The sequence below is a fragment of the Elgaria multicarinata genome, chromosome 4, assembly GCF_023053635.1.
Source record: "Elgaria multicarinata webbii isolate HBS135686 ecotype San Diego chromosome 4, rElgMul1.1.pri, whole genome shotgun sequence".
In the NCBI taxonomy this organism is placed as follows: domain Eukaryota; kingdom Metazoa; phylum Chordata; class Lepidosauria; order Squamata; family Anguidae; genus Elgaria; species Elgaria multicarinata.
The window spans coordinates 145979776-145997700 of NC_086174.1; the positions used below are offsets into that span (position 1 = coordinate 145979776).

A 17925-nucleotide genomic window follows, 5' to 3' on the forward strand; every position below is an offset into this window, starting at 1 on the left:
ATAGGTATTGGAAGGTGACATTTTGCTGATATGTTAGCAAAAATGTGTTTATATATTAAACACCTTTAGAATGTTTAAATTTTAGGTATCTGTATAGATGCTTTACTAACTTCAATAACAGCAGAGGCATACCAAATAAAAATACTTCTAATTTCATAATAGGTTTGTCAGAATGGAGCCATTTCAAGTCATGCAAACCACCATGCAAGCGTTCACACTCAGAAGACATAAGTTGTACTATCTGCTTGCTGCTAAAAATATTGAGTCAGTTACACCAGTCAAAAGTCAAACAAAGGTAATCATCTAGAAAAGTTTATATTAAATGGGATAGGATGACGACAATAAATTTCAACTCTAGTAACTTCTTGTATGAGCTCTGTTTCACCTCAGACATGGGCTCAGTTCAGACAACACATTAGTCAACAGTGGTTTTAGAACTCCACAGTGGAGTTGTTACACCACCGTTGAGAAAAGAGTTGTCTGGCGGGAAAACTCCATGCAGCGGTAAAAGTTTTTTGTGGGGGAAAACACTCCACACAGAATATCCACACTATGCAGAGGAATGAATGTTCCTGCACAACTGTTGTATGGTGTGGTGGGCTCCGTGGAGTTTTCCAATGTGTTGAGTTGACTTTTCCTACTAGGTACAGAGTTCCCTGGCAAGAGCGGTGAAAGGATCAAGTGCCGCTCTAGGAGAGCCGCCGGGATTGGGTTTTTTGAGACAGGGCAGAGGAACTGTCAATCAAATGTTGCAACGGATTTTTCGCAACTCCATGGTAGCCCACAGTCACACAACGGTGGAGTTAGAACATGTTGTGTGGGAAGTACCCACCTAAAAACCCAACCGTTGAGTGGAGTTTTCACACTGTGTTGGCTAACATGCTGTCCAAACTAAGCCATCATCTGGATTACGTTTGGTTGTCAAAGAGAACTTCAAGCAAACATGCACCACTACAATATTTTATTTAAAATATTTAGAATGATAATACTTTCAGGCTTTACACTCCCAACAGAGCTTGCAATAACCAACTACTAAAACCTCTAAAATTCAAAAATATATATAATCATATGCAAATAGCAAAAGAACCAGAGTGCGTCAAAAGCAACAACATTAAGATGACACAAAATTATTCCTCAAATAACCAGAAGAATAAAAATGTTTTGACACGGTGCCTAAAACTGACAATGGCAACTAGGGAAAATATTCCATAAATGGGGCACCACAGAGAAGGGCCTTTCCCTGGTCACGACCCAAGTAAGGCAGTGGTACCCAAAAAAAGGGACTCAGAAGATGGTCTTAGGTATTTTAAGATACTAAGCAAACTGTGCATTTAATGTACACAGAACTGTATTGATATTATCTGGTCGCATTAAAATATTTCAGTAGGCTGGCTCAGATATGGGAAGTGTCAGATAATATTTAGGACGCAATCCCCAAAAAGAACAACAGGTTGATTATGTCCCATTGATATGAAAGGTACACCTAAATATGTAAGCGTTCGATTAAATCCCCATTAATTTCAATGTTGCCTGGATTGTGTGCCTTAAATTTAAAAAAACAAAAACAAAACAATTCCTAACAACAATTTACTCACTTGTCGCCATGACACCTGGAGGACAGGCTGGTATCCCATGATCCACTGCCCATTTGAAAGCTCCTTCACCAACTAAAAAACTAGAAATAGGGGAGGCAGAACGTATGGGAAATGCAGAGTTTATACAAAAGGCTGTAATTTGGAACATATTTAGAAACTGCAGTTCAATTGCAAACTATTTATTTTGTGAAGGACATAATCCTTCAGGCAGCGGAACACTTGAACAGTTTCTCTAAAATTTGTTCTCTAATGTTTGTGCTGTAATTAAGTCAAACTAAAGTGGCATGAAATCACAGAAATATTATTTACAGATTCAATAATCCAATACATGGAAAAGATACACAAGCTAATCCTAAACATCTTTACTCAGAAGTATAACCTTTTAAATTCACTGGGGCTCACTGTGAAGTAAGTGTGTTTAAAATTGTAGCCTGAGCCACACTTTTCAACAAGTTCAGAGACATTGGCTTTTAGTCTGCATTTCTGTAATATTTAATTTGATGTAGAAACAAGGATTAATAACTGTAAAAGAAAGATCTCTATCAACTATTTTTCAGGACAGAACAAAATAATTTCTTAGAACACTTTTAAATATTTCATTTCCACACACACATTTTTTAAAAAAAAAATATCAAAGCTTTGTTTAATATTATAATGGTTTCAACCATTCACTGAAGCTGATCAAGTTGAGGAAAAGTAAATGTCTGCATAGAGCCAGTGCAGGTATAATCATAGCTTAGGGATCAGACTAGTACAACAGGATTACATGCCCCCCCCCCTCGGTTTTAAATTCCCCTGCAGTCTTAACCATTGCCAAAACTATATGGGGTTCCCTCAATCCGGATTTCAAACTAAGCCATTTATAAACTGTAGTGAAGAGAGAACCATGGCTAGTTTTAACCCTGATTAATTACTATGCAAATACAATGACCCTGGTTTACACACCATGATAAGCCATGGTTCCTCTGGAATCCTAGCTTATTGTGCATGAGAATGCTCCCACTGCATGCGAGACTGTGACATCAGAACCTCTAGCTTAACTTTCTCCTGACAAGCCAGGAAAATTACCCATGTTTTGTTGTGAGTTATTTAGCTGCTCCCACTTGCATCAGTAACGATTAGGCAGCATTTACGAGTTTGTAAACAATAAGCCCAGATTCTGGAGGAACCGTAGCTTAATGTGATATGCAAACCCTCCCAGGGCAGCGGGGAAATTTTCATGTTAGAAAGAAAAAAAACATGCAATCTCACCCTTAACCATAGTTTGACACTTGCACCAACCTATGTAACACACACAACTGAGAATATTGGGGAAAATAATTTCAGAATTATAACCTAGAAGGTCTATTGTGCAACAAGCATAACATAGACCTAAGTAATTAATTAATGAAAGATTTCCCACACGTTTCAGATCAGATATTTGCTATATGTTATTTAATTTCCCATTTCACACTTTAAAAAAATAAAAGAATAACCATCTTATGTACATCAAACATATACTATCTCTTGAAATGGAAGTTACGCTTCTTCTTTGCATGGCTAACGGCCACTGACAGACGTCCAATAGCTCCTTAAAGACATTTCTGCCAATTACAATTAAAACCTGTAGAAATGAGTTCCATTGGTTGTTTGCACAGTGTTTTTATTTCTTTGTCTTAAAACCTACTATTTCTAATTACATTGGAGGACCCCAAGAGTTTTTATTCTGAGAAAAAGTAATAATGTATATCTATATATCAATCATGATCCTTACTGAATTATTTTCCCACTCAGTAATAATAATAATAATAATAATAATGTATTTATTTCTTAGCCGCCTCTCCCTTTGGATCGAGGCGGGGAACAACATTAGAACAGGAATCAATACGTCTTAAAAATTCTTGATTTTACATTGATTTGGATAGGCCTGCCGGAAAAGGCTAGTCTTTAAAGCTGCCTTAAAATCACACAGAGTTAATTTTACGAATCTCCTCCGGCAGGCCATTCCACAATCTGGGGGCGACAGAAGAAAAGGTCCTCTGGGAAACTGATGTCAGCCTAGTTTTAGCTGACTGAAGTAAGTTCACCCCAGAGGACCTGAGTGTGCGGGACGGACTATATGGTGAATTATAAAAAGCCCCAACCATTTTAAGCCGTTTAAAATCCATTTTAAGGTTTTTAGTACTGTAGCTTCTAGACTCTGTAATGCTGTGTCTGCTGAGGTGAGGAAGTATTCTTCTTTGGCAAATTTCTATTAGGACTATGCCATTTTTATATTTCAACACACATTTGGATGATTTCTCTGGCAAGTTTATTGGTTGTTTTTGTATGTGTGCTGTATTATTATTATTATTATTAAATAATAAGCTGCCTTGAGCACTTTGGAGAAATGCTGGGCAGCCAGAACTATACAAAAAAACCCAGGTTTGGTTGCACACTTATACATTGAGCTAGAAATTGTTCCTTCACTAATCATTCTTATTTATTTATTATTTATTTATTTATCATACTTATACCCCGCTCCTCAGCCAAAAAAGGCTCTCGGAGCGGCTTACACTTCGCAAAAAAGACAGTCCCTGCCCTCAGGCTTACAGTCTAATAAAGACATGACACACAAGGAAAAGGAGTCAAGGAGGGAGGGAGGGAGGAGAGAGAAAGAAAGAGAGAAAGAGAGAAAGAGAGAAAGAGAGAGAGTCCAGCAGGAGCAGGCCCCGATGTTACTTCTGCCTGCTATATAAATAAATAATAATAATATAAATAAATAATAATAACTTCTGCCTGCTCCTGTCCCCTCGGTCCTTCTTCTTCCCCACAGGGCCAAGATGGCAGTTTGCCCTGTGGGGGGGGGGGGAAGAGTCCAGCAGGAGCAGGCCCCGATGTTACTTCTGCCTGCTCCTGTCCCCTCGGTCCTTCTTCTTCCCCACAGGGCCAAGATGGCAGTTTGCCCTGTGGGGGGGGGGGGAAGAGTCCAGCAGGAGCAGGCCCCGATGTTACTTCTGCCTGCTCCTTTCCCCTCGGTCCTTCTTCTTCCCCACATTCTTAGGAATCTTTCACTATTTTGCTATTACAGCACAGTAGTATTGTTCTCTTTAACATTTTCAGAGAGCTTTCTGTTACAACCTCAATATCCTTTTCTGATGTAGCTGCACTCATGTGCAACTAGGGTTTATTTATCCCACTGTGTTATTAGCCATGGTTTAAGGTGTCTTCTGAACGTATCAAAAGATGGGTTCAGCACACACACATACCTACATCTGTCCATCATAGAAATTATCAGTTTATTTGTATTCTTTGTTTCCTATATATAACATTATTTATGAATTAAAAAGTACTCAAAGCAAAATAAAACCCATATGTATACATACATCACCGCCATTCAATCTTTTGTTTGCAATAGCTGACTTCTATGCTTGCGACAGGCTAATCAGCTGCTTAAATACACACTCCTGCTTGCTCTTTTTGTGCTGCTCTGCTCAACACGACAGTTGGCAAGCATGAAACAAGTTCCATTTTTCATCTCTTAACCTCAAGGAAAGATTATTATTAACCCTGTGGTGGTCGTTAAAGAGAGAAGTTACTACCTATGTTGGAGCTGCTAAATCCTGGGAGCAGGATAGTTAGTACAAGATGAAATATTATCTTGGAATGTCATAGTTTCTGAGTCTCCACAAAAGTCTTGGGTGAAGGACTTCACCAAAGGTTGCTTAAAAGCCCAAGAAAAACTATGATTACACAGCTCCTTGAAACAAACCAAATAATTCTAACAGGTTGGCAAAGTCTTCTGCTTACAGTCATGAACAACATGCATACTTCTAGATATATATGTCCTATAAACTAGTCCATTTGAACTAGATGCTCAGAGAATAAATTAGTACATAATTATTACAATTGTAGAGGATGAAAATAATTATAGCTTATCCTCAATATAGTACAAATATTAAATCAACTTTAAAGTATTTTTCCAGATGAAAAATGAGAGCATATGCTAAGTTTTTTAAAAAATCTGGAAGAAAAAGGAGTGCACAAATCTAAGATTTCTCAACAAGTCATGTTTAGCTTTGAGATTTAATTTATTGGACTTTTATATTTCAAAACCAAAACATCAGAAATAAAAGCTTAGTAACAGTGTAAATATCTATGTAAACAACCACAAAGAAAGAAATTAAAACTGCCTTTTATCCTTAATATTCCATTCTATTTACAGCTGTAATAAGTGCACAAGATGTTCCAAGATCAATGAACAAGCCAGTCCGCATCTTAAAAGCACGCTACCACTGATGTGCACTAAATAGCATCGGCCTTCTTTTAATAAGAATAAATGCAGGTTGCTTACCTGTAACTGTAGTTCTTCGAGTAGTCATCTATGCATTCACACATATGGGCTTTGCGCCTGCGCAGAGACCTTCTATAGCTGAGTGGAACGTTTTTGGCAGGAACCCCTCCCCCACGCTACCGCGCACGTCCATGGGGTTCCCGCCCTTACCTCAGTTTACAGGAGTCCGACATTGTGCCCCCATAAACATGAGTGTAATTTCAATAAAGTACATTCCACGTATAACTGTGTCATTTGTAAGTCTCACACCACCAAGTGGGGATGGCGGGTGGGTTGTGTGAATGCATAGATGACCACTCGAAGAACTACAGTTACAGGTAAGCAACCTGCATTTCTTCTTCGTGGTCTCTATGCATCACACATATGGGCGAGTAGCAAGCTGACATATCTTTGGAGGTGGGTTGGTGCATCATCTGAAGATCTCCGAGAGCACTGTCCTTCCAAACGAGCAGTCCTGCCTCGCACGGGTGTCCAAACTGTAGTGCCTAACAAACGTGGATGGAGTGGACCACGTTGCAGCTCTACGGACTTCTGTCAAGGGAACACCTCTGCTGAAGGCAACAGATGTTGCGACAGCTCTGGTAGAATGAGCTGTCACAGGTTTCACAAGCTCTAGTTTAGAGATAGAGTAAGCAAGTTCAATTGTCTCTACAATCCAGCGCAGGGAGTCCTTTATAAGGCTCCCCATAACAAATAAACAATTGCTTTGTTTTCCTAAAACTCTCTGTCCTAGCCTTGTAAAAGGCAAGAGCTCTCCTTACATCAAGTGTATGTAAAGAAAACTCAACAGGTGTTGTTGGATTCGGAAAGAAAGCTGGTAGAGTGACATATTGGGACAGATGAAAGGTTGACACTACCTTAGGCAAGAAGGCAGGGTCTGTGCGTAACACAACCTTATCTTTGTGAAAGATAGTGTAAGGAGCATCTATCCTGAGAGCTCTAAGCTCACTTGCATGTCTAGCAGAAGTGATGGCTACTAAAAAGACAGTCTTGAATGTTAGAAGCCTAAGGTCAGATAAGGCCATGGGCTCGAAGGGCTTCTTTGTCAATGCCTGTAACACCACTGATAGGCTCCATGGTGGAACGATACTCTTTACTGTCGGTATCATATTTTTAAGCCCCTTTAAAAATTTCCTCGATGTTGGATGTACAAAAGGTGTAAAACCATCCATGCCTCGATGAAAGGACGTAATAGACACTAAGTGAACTCTGATGGAAGTGAGTTTGAGTCCCTGCTGATAAAGTGCCAATAGGTATTTGAGAATCAATGACAAAGGGCAAGATTCAGGTGCTTGATCGTTTTCCAAGGCAAAAGTTTGAAATCTCTGCCACTTTGCCGCGTAAGATCTTCTCGCTGAAGGCTTTAGTGATGCCAACAATATATGGTCTACAGTTAAATCCTTGGTACGAGAGGAGGAATGGATGATATTCTCCATGCCGTCATCTTGAGGGTCGACAGGTTTGCGTGTCGAACCCTGCCCTGGTGTCGAGACAACAGTGTCGGTATCGGCGGGAGTCTGATGTAATTCCCGTCCAACAGTCGAAGGGCGTGGGAGAACCACGTCTGTCGAGGCCACCACGGTGTGATAAGGATGCAGTCCGACCTGTCCGACTGGATTTTGGCCAGCACCTTCGTCAACAGTGGAAACAGAGGAAAGATGTAAAGAAGATTTCCTTTCCAGGTTCTGGTGAAAGCATCTCCTAGCAAGTGCTTTCCTCTTCCTGCTCTGCTGCAGAACCTGGAACAAGCTGCGTTTTCTTCGGTAGCGAAGACATCGACAGCAGGGAGGCTCCAGTACCGAAAGAGAACGTCTCTTACTTCGGTATCGAGCTCCCATTCGTGGTCGACGTGGAAAGACCTGCTGAGGGCGTCCGCGATGATGTTTTCCTTGCCCGCTACATGGATCGCCGTCAGGTGAGTATTTCTCTTTATGCACCAGTTCCAAATCCTGAGTGCCGATCGATTCAGAGGATGAGACCTTGTCCCACCTTGTCTGTTGATGTACACCACTACCGTGGTGTTGTCCGTCGCGATCAGGACGTTTCGGCCCTCGATCATTTGTGAAAAAGTTTTTATTGCATTCTCCACCGCTAGCAGTTCTAGGCGGTTGATATGATGTTCCCTCTGGGAAGGAGGCCAACGGCCCTGAGCTGTGAGGGAGTCGCAGTGTGCTCCCCATCTGATCAACTATGCATCCGTCGTGATCGTTACCGAAGGAGTTTCTTGCTGGAAGGGAACTCCTTCTAGGAGCGTCGACATCGAAAACCACCATTTCAGAGATGCCCTTACTTGCGTCGGGATCGACAGGTAAGTTCGCCGGGCATCGTGTCGAAGATCGAAAGCTCTTAAAAACCAGGCCTGCAATATTCTCATTCTGAGTCTTGCAAACCTGATGACTGCAGTTGTAGCTGCCATCAAGCCTAATAGCCTCTGAATTGTCCATGCCGAGACCTTTCGGCGGCTCTCGGTAGCGATGGCTAAATCTTGAAGGGTGCTTGCTCTGGTCGAGGGCAGGTATGCTCTCCCATCCCGAGACGATAGGGTTACCCCTATGAAGTCCAGCTTCTGCTGTGGGGTCAAGATGGATTTCTCCTCGTTGACCCACAGACCCAACGAGACCAACAGGTTGAGGGTGGTTGAAATGTCCGCTACCAGATCTTTTTTCGGGACCGTGAAGTATCGGAAGAAAAACCCCTGGTTGAGTTCCTCTGCGGGTACTGGAGAGATGGCTCCTTTCGCTAGGAGGGTCTGTACCTCGAGAAGCAGAGGAGGGGATGGCGCCGTTACTTTCACCCCCGAAGAAGGAGGAAGGACATCGAGCTCGATGGCATACCCCGAGTTGATGATAGTGAGCACCCAGGAGTCCGATGTTATTGACTCCCATTGATGGTAATGTGGTGCTAGGCGGTTCGCAAAGGGAGGTGGATCTGGGATAAAGGAGTCAAACCCGCTGCTTCTTAGAGAAGTCGGGCTGACGTTTGCTTTGGAGCTGTTGTTGCTGCTGCCTCTGCTGACCTTTCGCTGTCGACAATTGTTGCCTGGCTATGGCTGAGGCCTCGTTCTGAAAAACTCGTGCCAGCTCTTTTTTGTCCTCTGGGAGATGTTCACATAGGGATCCTATTTTCTCCCAGAGGAAGAGCTGGTATCGTGCCATGGTAGCCTCGTAGGCTGATGCCCTGATGCCCAAAGAGGCAGAGGAGTAAATCCTCCTGCCCGTATGGTCCAACTTTCTGCCTTCTCTGTCCACGGGTGCAGAATGTGCCTTCTGTGAGTGGCCTTGAGCCGACTCCACTACGATCGAATTAGGTTTGGGATGTTGGACCAGAAACTGTACATCTTCCTCTTGGACTCGATAGAGGGTCTCTAGCCTTTTCGATGTGGCTTGAGTCATAGCCGGTGTTTTCCAAGATAATTGAGCCATTTGCTTTAAAGCATGTGGAATAGGGATGGCAAGTCGTTGGTTGGTTGTGGACTGGAAAACGTCGTAGATTGGATCGACGACCGATTCATCCATTTGCTGGATCTCCAGTCCTAATGCCTGAGCCATTCTAAGCATATGGTCAAAAAATCTGACCATATCGTCGGAAGGGGAAGAAGGGTCCTTGTCATGAACCTCATCTTCTGGTGAAGGCATCGATGGAGTAGCTGACAACCCCGACTCAGAATCCGATGGGTAATTATCCTCAGGCAAGGATACTGTAACCACCTGGAGGTCTACATGCTCCGTCGGTACCGTGGTAACCGCGGCAGTCGATGCCTATGGCTGTGTATGGTGTCGAGGCGTCGACACCGTGGACGTTTGGTGGGCGGGCGGTGGAGGCAGCGGTAGATGACACATCCTCGTAGGCGGAGGGTGCGCATAATATTCTTCTTGAGGGTACTGGTGGTCACCCTGGAAGTATCGTTGTGGGCGATATCGATCCCATACATAGTTGCCACATACTGATTGGGGATAAGAGTATTGAAAAGCTCCTCCCCATTGACGCCTTAGAGTGTGCCTTGGCGAAGGCGGTAGAGGGATTAGTCCCTGAACTTCTTGCAGCCTGGCAGGCTCTCGGAAAGAGGCCGCTGAAGCCGAATCCCGCAACTCGCCCTCCGATAGACTGATAGGATGTGTCGGTACCGTAGCCATCGGTACCGACTGGGATCTCGATACCGAGGAAGGCCTCGGTATCGAAACGGTCGGTATGGCAGGAGGAGTAGAGTGACTCCTAGCCAGTTCCGCTGTGCGGGATGACCCTAACGAGGGTTTTTCTGCGTCTCGCTTCTTCTTCTTCTTCTTTTTCTCCATTTCAGAAGATTTGGGAGTCCGGGCCTTTTTGGAGATTTTCCTGGCCGCGGAACTCGCCAGTGACCGTCCAGGCGTTAGGGGTATCTGAGCCCTATTAGCCGCTCTGGAATGTTCAGGCACCTCAGTGCAACGGTCATCAACGGACTTACTGGCTGCCGTTTGTCCAGGCGTTAGGGGTATCTGAGCCCTATTAGCCGCTCTGGAATGTTCAGGCACCTCAGTGCAACGGTCATCAATGGACTTACTGGCTGCCGTTTGTCCAGGCGTTAGGGGTATCTGAGCCCTATTAGCCGCTCTGGAATGTTCAGGCACCTCAGTGCAACGGTCATCAACGGACTTACTGGCTGCCGTTTTGTGCATCCTCGAAGATTCAGCCAAGACTCAACTTTATGGCCTTCACCTAGGCACAGGACGCACAGGGAGTGCCCGTCAGTTGGAGGGAGCTTAGCTCCACATTTCACACACTTGCGAAATGGGGCCTTAACTGCCATACGGCTAAGCGCCGCGATCGAAATCGCTGAGGAAAATCTAACTACTAAAAAAAAAATTTTTTTTTTTTTAGATAGAATAGAAGAAAAGATGTTAAGAAGTGAGAAATAAGCGAAAAGAGGAAAGATTTGAAGTAAAAAAGGATTTTAAAGAGAAAACGCTAAGAGGTTTGGTTCTATGGTCTAAGCACAATGGCGGACGACGAAGAACTGAGGTAAGGGCGGGAACCCCATGGACGTGCGCGGTAGCGTGGGGGAGGGGTTCCCGCCAAAAACGTTCCACTCAGCTATAGAAGGTTCCGGTCTGGTCTCTGCGCAGGCGCAAAGCCCATATGTGTGATGCATAGAGACCACGAAGAAGAACTTTCAAATATTGCATGCATTATAGCCCCGAAGAAGAAACAAGCAGAATGAAGTAATTACCAAGGTGGAATTCTGCCAGCTGATAGTTTTCCCTTCTGCCCTTCACATAGCAATCTATTTGCCACAGAAACAGGGTTTTTGATACCTAAAAAAGACAAGAGTTATTTACAAAGATTGTCACACAGACCTACAGATGATTTTGGTTAACTTGTATTTAAATCGGGGTCCCTAATATGCCCCCACCAGGCACCATTGTGCCCATAAAGCCAGGCTGAGGTATCTGCCAAGCTATTTTCCCTCTTTGCGGGTGAATGGAGCAATTCCTCCATTTACTTGTGAAGGGGGGGAAAGCCCTCTCAGCCCATTTTTGACCTTGGCTTAATCTATACCTACAGCCCTTTCGCAAGGTGGTTGCGAGTTTTCTCGCTTCTGAGATCGGCGCTCACGGGGCACACGCAAGGGAAGTTTCCCACAACTTATGTGGGAGGACATGTGCCCCGTGATGGTCCTTCCGCATGTGGATTGGAAGACATGAGTGGGGATAGGCAGATGACGCAGCTACAGGGATGGGTCTTTTAATGACTCATCAGAATGCACAGGAACGCAAATGCACAGCTACACATGGGGGAACAGGGAGTCCATCCAATGTGTGATGTTGCACAGATATATGTTTGTGTTAATAAAAAAAAAGACACTTGGCGATGAAACCCGCTGATACCCCTACACACGCCACTCACAGGTCATTGGTTGTTTGCTGATCTCGGAACCATGGCAAACAGCAATGACCTTGCAAAGGGGGAGGAGCACACAAGCAGCAGACTTCAGGATTGTAGCAAAAGAGAGGGGGAAACCGTGGCAAAACCAGTCAGTGAAATCCCAGGTATGGCGAGACAGAAAGAGCAGAGCAAGCGGGGGGGATCGGGGGGGGGGGGGGGAGAAAGAAGAACAAGAAAGAGAGAGAGAGAGGAACCAGAGAGTTAAAGAGAAGCTAGAGTGAATAGCACATAGAAAGGGTGCACATTCATGTGCATACGCACGCACGCACACACACACACACACACACACACACACACAGGGAAGGGGTGCTCCCAAAATTTGTGGTGTACCCAGGGTACTATTTCAAAATGTGATAAGTGCTCACAGGCCCAAAGATGTTGGACACCAATTATTTACATCATTTAAATAAACAATCTATTCAATTGTTTAATTTTGTCGTATTTCAACATTTTGTACATGTCTCCAATCTAAGATGTTATACAATACCCAAGAAGTCAATAATGAAAGAATAAGTTGGCAGTTACAAGGCCCTGTGGTGAAAATAGAACCACACTTCACAGGAGGCAGACTCTGGCCAGGTCCTCCATTGTGCTTGCTGTTTACGCCATGCAATGATACCATACTTAAGATGATCTGAAAATTATACCCTTTTTTTGATAATATTGTGTCACAAGAAATTGAAATGTTAAGACTAAGCACACAATCAAAGGCATTTATGAATTCCACCATTTAGAGCTTGATCAACATACCACTGAGAGCACCAACTGCTCCAAAATTTAGCGATTTTCCATCCATAATACTGGCATCACATTCTATGTCGCCCAAAAGGTTTAGATTAGACCCCATTCCTGCATTTGTAAAGGGAGAATCCTAAAAAGAAATATAAGGAAAAATGTATAAAGGCAAACATCCATAATTTTTTTATTATTATTATTTATTTATTTAAGGATTTTTATGCCGCCATTCAGCCAAAAAAGGCTCTCATGGCGGCTTACAAAAGTATTTCTTGACAGTCCCTGCCCACAGGCTTACAATCTAAAAGACATGACACAAAAGGAAAGGGGATTGGGAGGGAGGAGGAGGAGGGGGAAAAGGAAAGCAAATTCAGGCACTACAATCTTAGTTGCAAAGTTCAGCAGTTACAGGTGACAGCAGGAGGGAGGGGGGCTCTGAGCTGGAGCTGGACCCAGGCACGTTGGAGAGGTGCCTGGCTGCTGCTTCCTCCCTCACTGGTGGCCTCTGCAGAGACAGTTGGTAGCAGGAGGGAGGGGGCTCTCAGCTGGAGCTGGAGCCAGGCACGGTGGAGAGGTGCCTGGCTGCTGCTTCCTCCCTCACTGGTGGCCTCTGCAGAGCCTCTGCGTATCATAGCACAGGATAGGAGTCAAATAATGGATACTGTGTGCTGCTCAGCTCACCACTTGCAACTCAGAGGAGAGGAGAAAAGCTGGGGGTGGGGCAGACTGAAGAGGAAAAGTGCAAAACATATAGAGACTGACAGCTGAAAGAAGTGTGCTATTTGTCTTATGGGGACGGGATTCTTTTCAGCAGGACCATTTGAGAAACCGAGACAACGGAATCCTATTTGTAAATCAAAAGGCCAGAGAAGTAATTTTATTGTATTGGTACTACTAAAACAATCGGACATTAGAATTGGCAAAGTACCTGAAGAGTATGCAACCTTATAACAAATTCTAGAACAATGATGCAGTGTTATGGACAGACTACACTGGATATCGTGGAAGTAGTTCCAATACGTATGTACACATCCCCACATCTCCCACCAGATTGCATGTCTCTTCCTAGCAACGTTACGGCAAACATGACCTAAATAAATACGGCAATCAAAAAGTGTACCTATGGAGAGGGCCAAAGGGAAATTTTTTTATAGATAGAAATAAGCCAATGACTATTGCTAAAAGAAATAAGACACTTATTTTCAATATAGTGAGTGGGATGGCAGTCTTCTTTGGGCCACTTCATTTGGGTTTTTATGGGTACAGAGTTATGTTTTAAAGAAACACATAAAAAAACAACAGTGTACATGTGTTTGCTAGAGAGAAGGCACTAGCCATGGCTTGCTGCACACAGTGTAAATACACCCTTGATGCTGCCTAATGTGTGAAGCAGTCTACAGAGAGCAAGCTCCAAACTGAATTGGCTAGACAAAGTTCTGCAACCACAATTTGTGGGTGTATGGTTAGAGTAATGATGGAGATGGATGAGCCAAATCGGTATACATTGGACAGGATCCTAACTGCTGCACGTGGTGTTGGAGGCTTTTCAGCCCATGCTTCCAGCAACAGCTGGAAATTGGGGGGGGGGGCTCCAGAGTGGCACCTGACAAGGTATAAGGAGGTGCAACCAGGAGGAAATATTGCTCCTCCTTCCTGAACATCAGCAGAAGTGCTTTCCACTTGCACACAAGGAGGGATGAACCTCTCCCATTTAGTCTGACTGTGCAGGGTTTTTAAAATGCTTTTACGCTGAATTAAGAGAGTTTCCTAAAAATTCTTGCAATGATTGGGAGAGGTGGAGTGCAATTCATAGGCAAAAAGATGTGAGAAAGGGGCAATGTCTGGAAAACAGAGAAAATAGAGCCTCAAGTCTGTGCTGTATGAAGAAGGTTTACTGAACTCACAGAATATTTAAGTGTTCAGAAATAACTGCTCCCACATTTTCAGGTTTCACTTTGTACAAATAAGAAGGTAAGAGGAGACATGCTGGATCAAACCAAGGGTCCACCTTCTCCAGCGTGCTGTTCACACAGTGGCCAATCATAGTTATACCATAGTTAAAAGTCACAGGATTTCACAAGAATTGATTCTGAATTAGAGACTACATTCCACAGTTGGAGTCATGAACAGGCTGAGACATTTCTTATACATTTTCTAATCTTTACCTTCAATCAAAGATCTTACACCACCGTCCCTGATAATAGTTTTCCAGAGCCAGTATTTGCAATTATATATGGACATTTTCCAAAGAGATTTGACTACCAGCCACAACTTGCCGAGAAAAATCTGAATTAGGAGCAGTAAGATCCAAGGTCAGATGTAGGGGGATGTAAAATGTTTGGGGACTTGCAATCTGGATACTCTTTAGTCAAGTCATCATGTGCTGAACAGGCAATAGCCTCAACACCAAGAATAAAGTGGTTTCTTCTAGCTCCGCAAATTAAGTACACATTTGCCACCATACTAGGTTTCTTAACCAGCCATTTTACATTGTCATATGTACACATTTCACAAGGATAACATGAGAAGCGAGTTTGTCAAATTGCTCACATGGAAGGAATTCTCTCGTTTTCCCAGTACTACAAAACAAATACGTTTTTAAAGTGTGGAAATACAAAGGCAGCATTCATCATCACAATCCTTATTTAGATCAACTGAAACTACACAATCCAGTTATGATCAAGTACTTGCAAATACATTAGGCTGGATCCAGACAACTTTATTTGAACTTGGCTCCCATTTAAGATGGTGCGGCTTCATTTACTCATACCTACCTTTTCATACTGGTTTCAATGTGACCTAAGTGCAATCAGCTTACTCTATAGCCATCCCTTTAGGGGTACAAAAAGTGGATAATAAACAGACCAACAGAGTTTAGGGTGTTAATTTTTCACGCTACAAACATTCGGTTCTGCAAGAGAACGACTGAAGCCTTCAATCAATTCTTTTTTAAGGAAATGGCTATCGATCCGTTAAAATTGCCCTCTTGTATTTCTTCCTTTATAGAGAACTGCCACAAATTTCATTTCTTTTTAAAGTCTTCCTCTATGTTCCTAAGTAGCTTGCAGAAAACAATATGACCAACCCATCCAGATGAGTGAGGAAAGATAAGACACTATTCAGAGCGTTTGTTAGCCAAGCCTGTACAATACTCACCAAATGAAAATTATGTCACCATTGACTTATTCCTATAGCAACCGCAAAGTACAATCCCAACCATTTTATCTATATATAGACAAAACAATTTCATCACATCGTCTATCTTATTACGCAGAATTTCTTTTCTGGAATATTTACTTTCAAGATGTATTTGCAAAAGTAATGCCAATTTTATAAGTGCACAATAATTTCTAGCTGTGCTCAATCACTGCTGGAAAATCTCAAGAAGTCATTCCTGAACAAAGACATTTCAGCAGAGCTTTAAAGCCAACTAGTACACTACTCTTGTTTCAATATGTACCAAATAACATTTTGGTGATATGCCTATACTTTGATGAACACTTGTTTGCTTTTGCCTGGGGCAAATGTTAAGGCTGATGCAAGTGAGGTTGCATACTCATCACCTATTAATTAATTAGATAGACAAACAAATTAAGCAATCAAAATAGAACTGTCCAAAGCACCCTGGGACATATGTAGCTGTTGGTTTAGTTCTTCCTTTCTGTATATACACATTGATCAGGTGTAATTGTTTGAAAAGAAATTCCTTACTGTTGCCTCTACAGATTGGGATTGCAATAGACTTATGCACCATGTTAGTTAGCTAACAGTGTCCACTGAACACTTTAAAGCATGGGTTCTCAACAAGGGGGGAATTCCCCCCCCGGGGGGGGAATTTTAGGGTTCGGGGGGGAATTGGGACCACTATTCAGCAAAGTATGATGTCCTGTAGATTATGTCTTGAATAAAAAACTAATTTTATTCAAGTTTTAAATTAAAATCTATCAACATTTTCTATTGCTATTAAATTTGTAAAACTCTACTATAAAAATAATCCAAATAAATGTATATGTACTAATATAGAAAATAAAATAAAAGATTTTCAATATTATATGCACATTATTTGGAATGCACCTTTTGAGTTAGACTATCTTGGGAAGGGAGGAATTATATTCTGAACAATGGTGAAAGGGGGGAATGGAGCAAAAAAGGTTCAGAACCACTGCTTTAGAGGGTAATCCTATGATCCCTATGACGGGTCTCCAACATCAGAAGAAGAAAAGGGTGGCAGATCAGGGGAGGCTCTGGATCCACAAGATCCAAAATCCTCCAATATCCAGGCACCCCTGCAACACAGGGGGGAAAGTACATCAGCACTTGAGCTAACATACATAATTTCCCTCCCATAAGTTATAATGCGATGGAAATCATGAAAAAGAATACAAACTGAAAGGGAGGGAGGAAAATGCCACTTCTCCCTTCCTTTTACATTGCTGGCATGAGCCCAGCACAGGGCTCTGGATAAAGTGATTCATCCACTTTCAGATCCTCCTGCCTCCAGTAAGACCGCTCTGTTAGCTTCTTTCAGGGAAAACAAAATGATAAGTGGCCTAAAAGTGCAATCCACATCATCCCCTAATACTGTAATTTAAACCATGAATCAGAATACAGTTTGTGGTACAGGACAAAGGCTATCCTGAACTACCATCTCTACAAGCTAGCAATCTCTCACGTTTATTTATTGTCGTTTAGCTCCTCAAGCCATGTGAATTGGTTATTTATAACAAACAATCAAATATATGGAGAACTTCCCCCCAGTTTAGAAAGTGGTTCTCAACCTTTTTTTGAGTCACGGACCCCTTTGAAAATCTGGTGAAAGCTATGGACCCCCTCCCTAGAAAAATGCACATAAGCACATAAACACAACTTTGCATGCAATGAATATACTTTATTTTATTGAAAACTGATTGCCTCATACAGTGTCTGACATACACAAAGTATGAATAAATTTATTTGACTTTCACGGACCCCCTGAAGCCCATTCACGGACCCCAGGTTAAGAACCCCTAAACGGTACCCCTTTGTGGGTACTATAAAAATAGATAATTAAACTGTGGCTACATCACGGATCTTCCAAGTTTGGTTACTTGGAGACTGTACTCAATGTTTAATGGTTTGAATGAGTATGAACACCTACACCATATTCCTAGACATGTCAGGAGACAATGGACAAATAGTAAAAGCTACTACAGTACCATTACTCTTGAGATGACCTGCTTTTAGGCTCTCAGCAATCACAAACCCCCACTACATACCACCAATACCTTGCAGCACCATGTTAATTTCAGTATCCCCCTATTTCTCCAATACAGAGCCCAAATAACTACTTGCAATTCAACTTGCTTCTCTGGCAGAAAACTAAAC

At 42.7% G+C, this 17925-nt stretch overlaps 2 protein-coding genes across 5 annotated transcripts in view; one reads left to right on the forward strand and one right to left on the reverse strand.

The window, feature by feature from the left end:
- ISM1 (isthmin 1) overlaps positions 1 to 17925 on the forward strand; it is a 325195-nt gene that overhangs the window by 182434 nt on the left and 124836 nt on the right. The gene's annotated exons all lie outside the window — the stretch shown is intronic.
- TASP1 (taspase 1) overlaps positions 1 to 17925 on the reverse strand; it is a 120368-nt gene that overhangs the window by 83456 nt on the left and 18987 nt on the right. For all 3 annotated transcript variants that reach the window (XM_063125341.1, XM_063125340.1, XM_063125339.1), the window contains exons 5-7: positions 12577 to 12697; positions 11111 to 11195; positions 1596 to 1675 (exon numbers count right to left, since the gene is read on the reverse strand). In XM_063125341.1, the coding sequence (XP_062981411.1) occupies positions 1596 to 1675; positions 11111 to 11195; positions 12577 to 12697 (286 nt within the window). The remainder of the gene's footprint in view (positions 1 to 1595; positions 1676 to 11110; positions 11196 to 12576; positions 12698 to 17925) is intronic.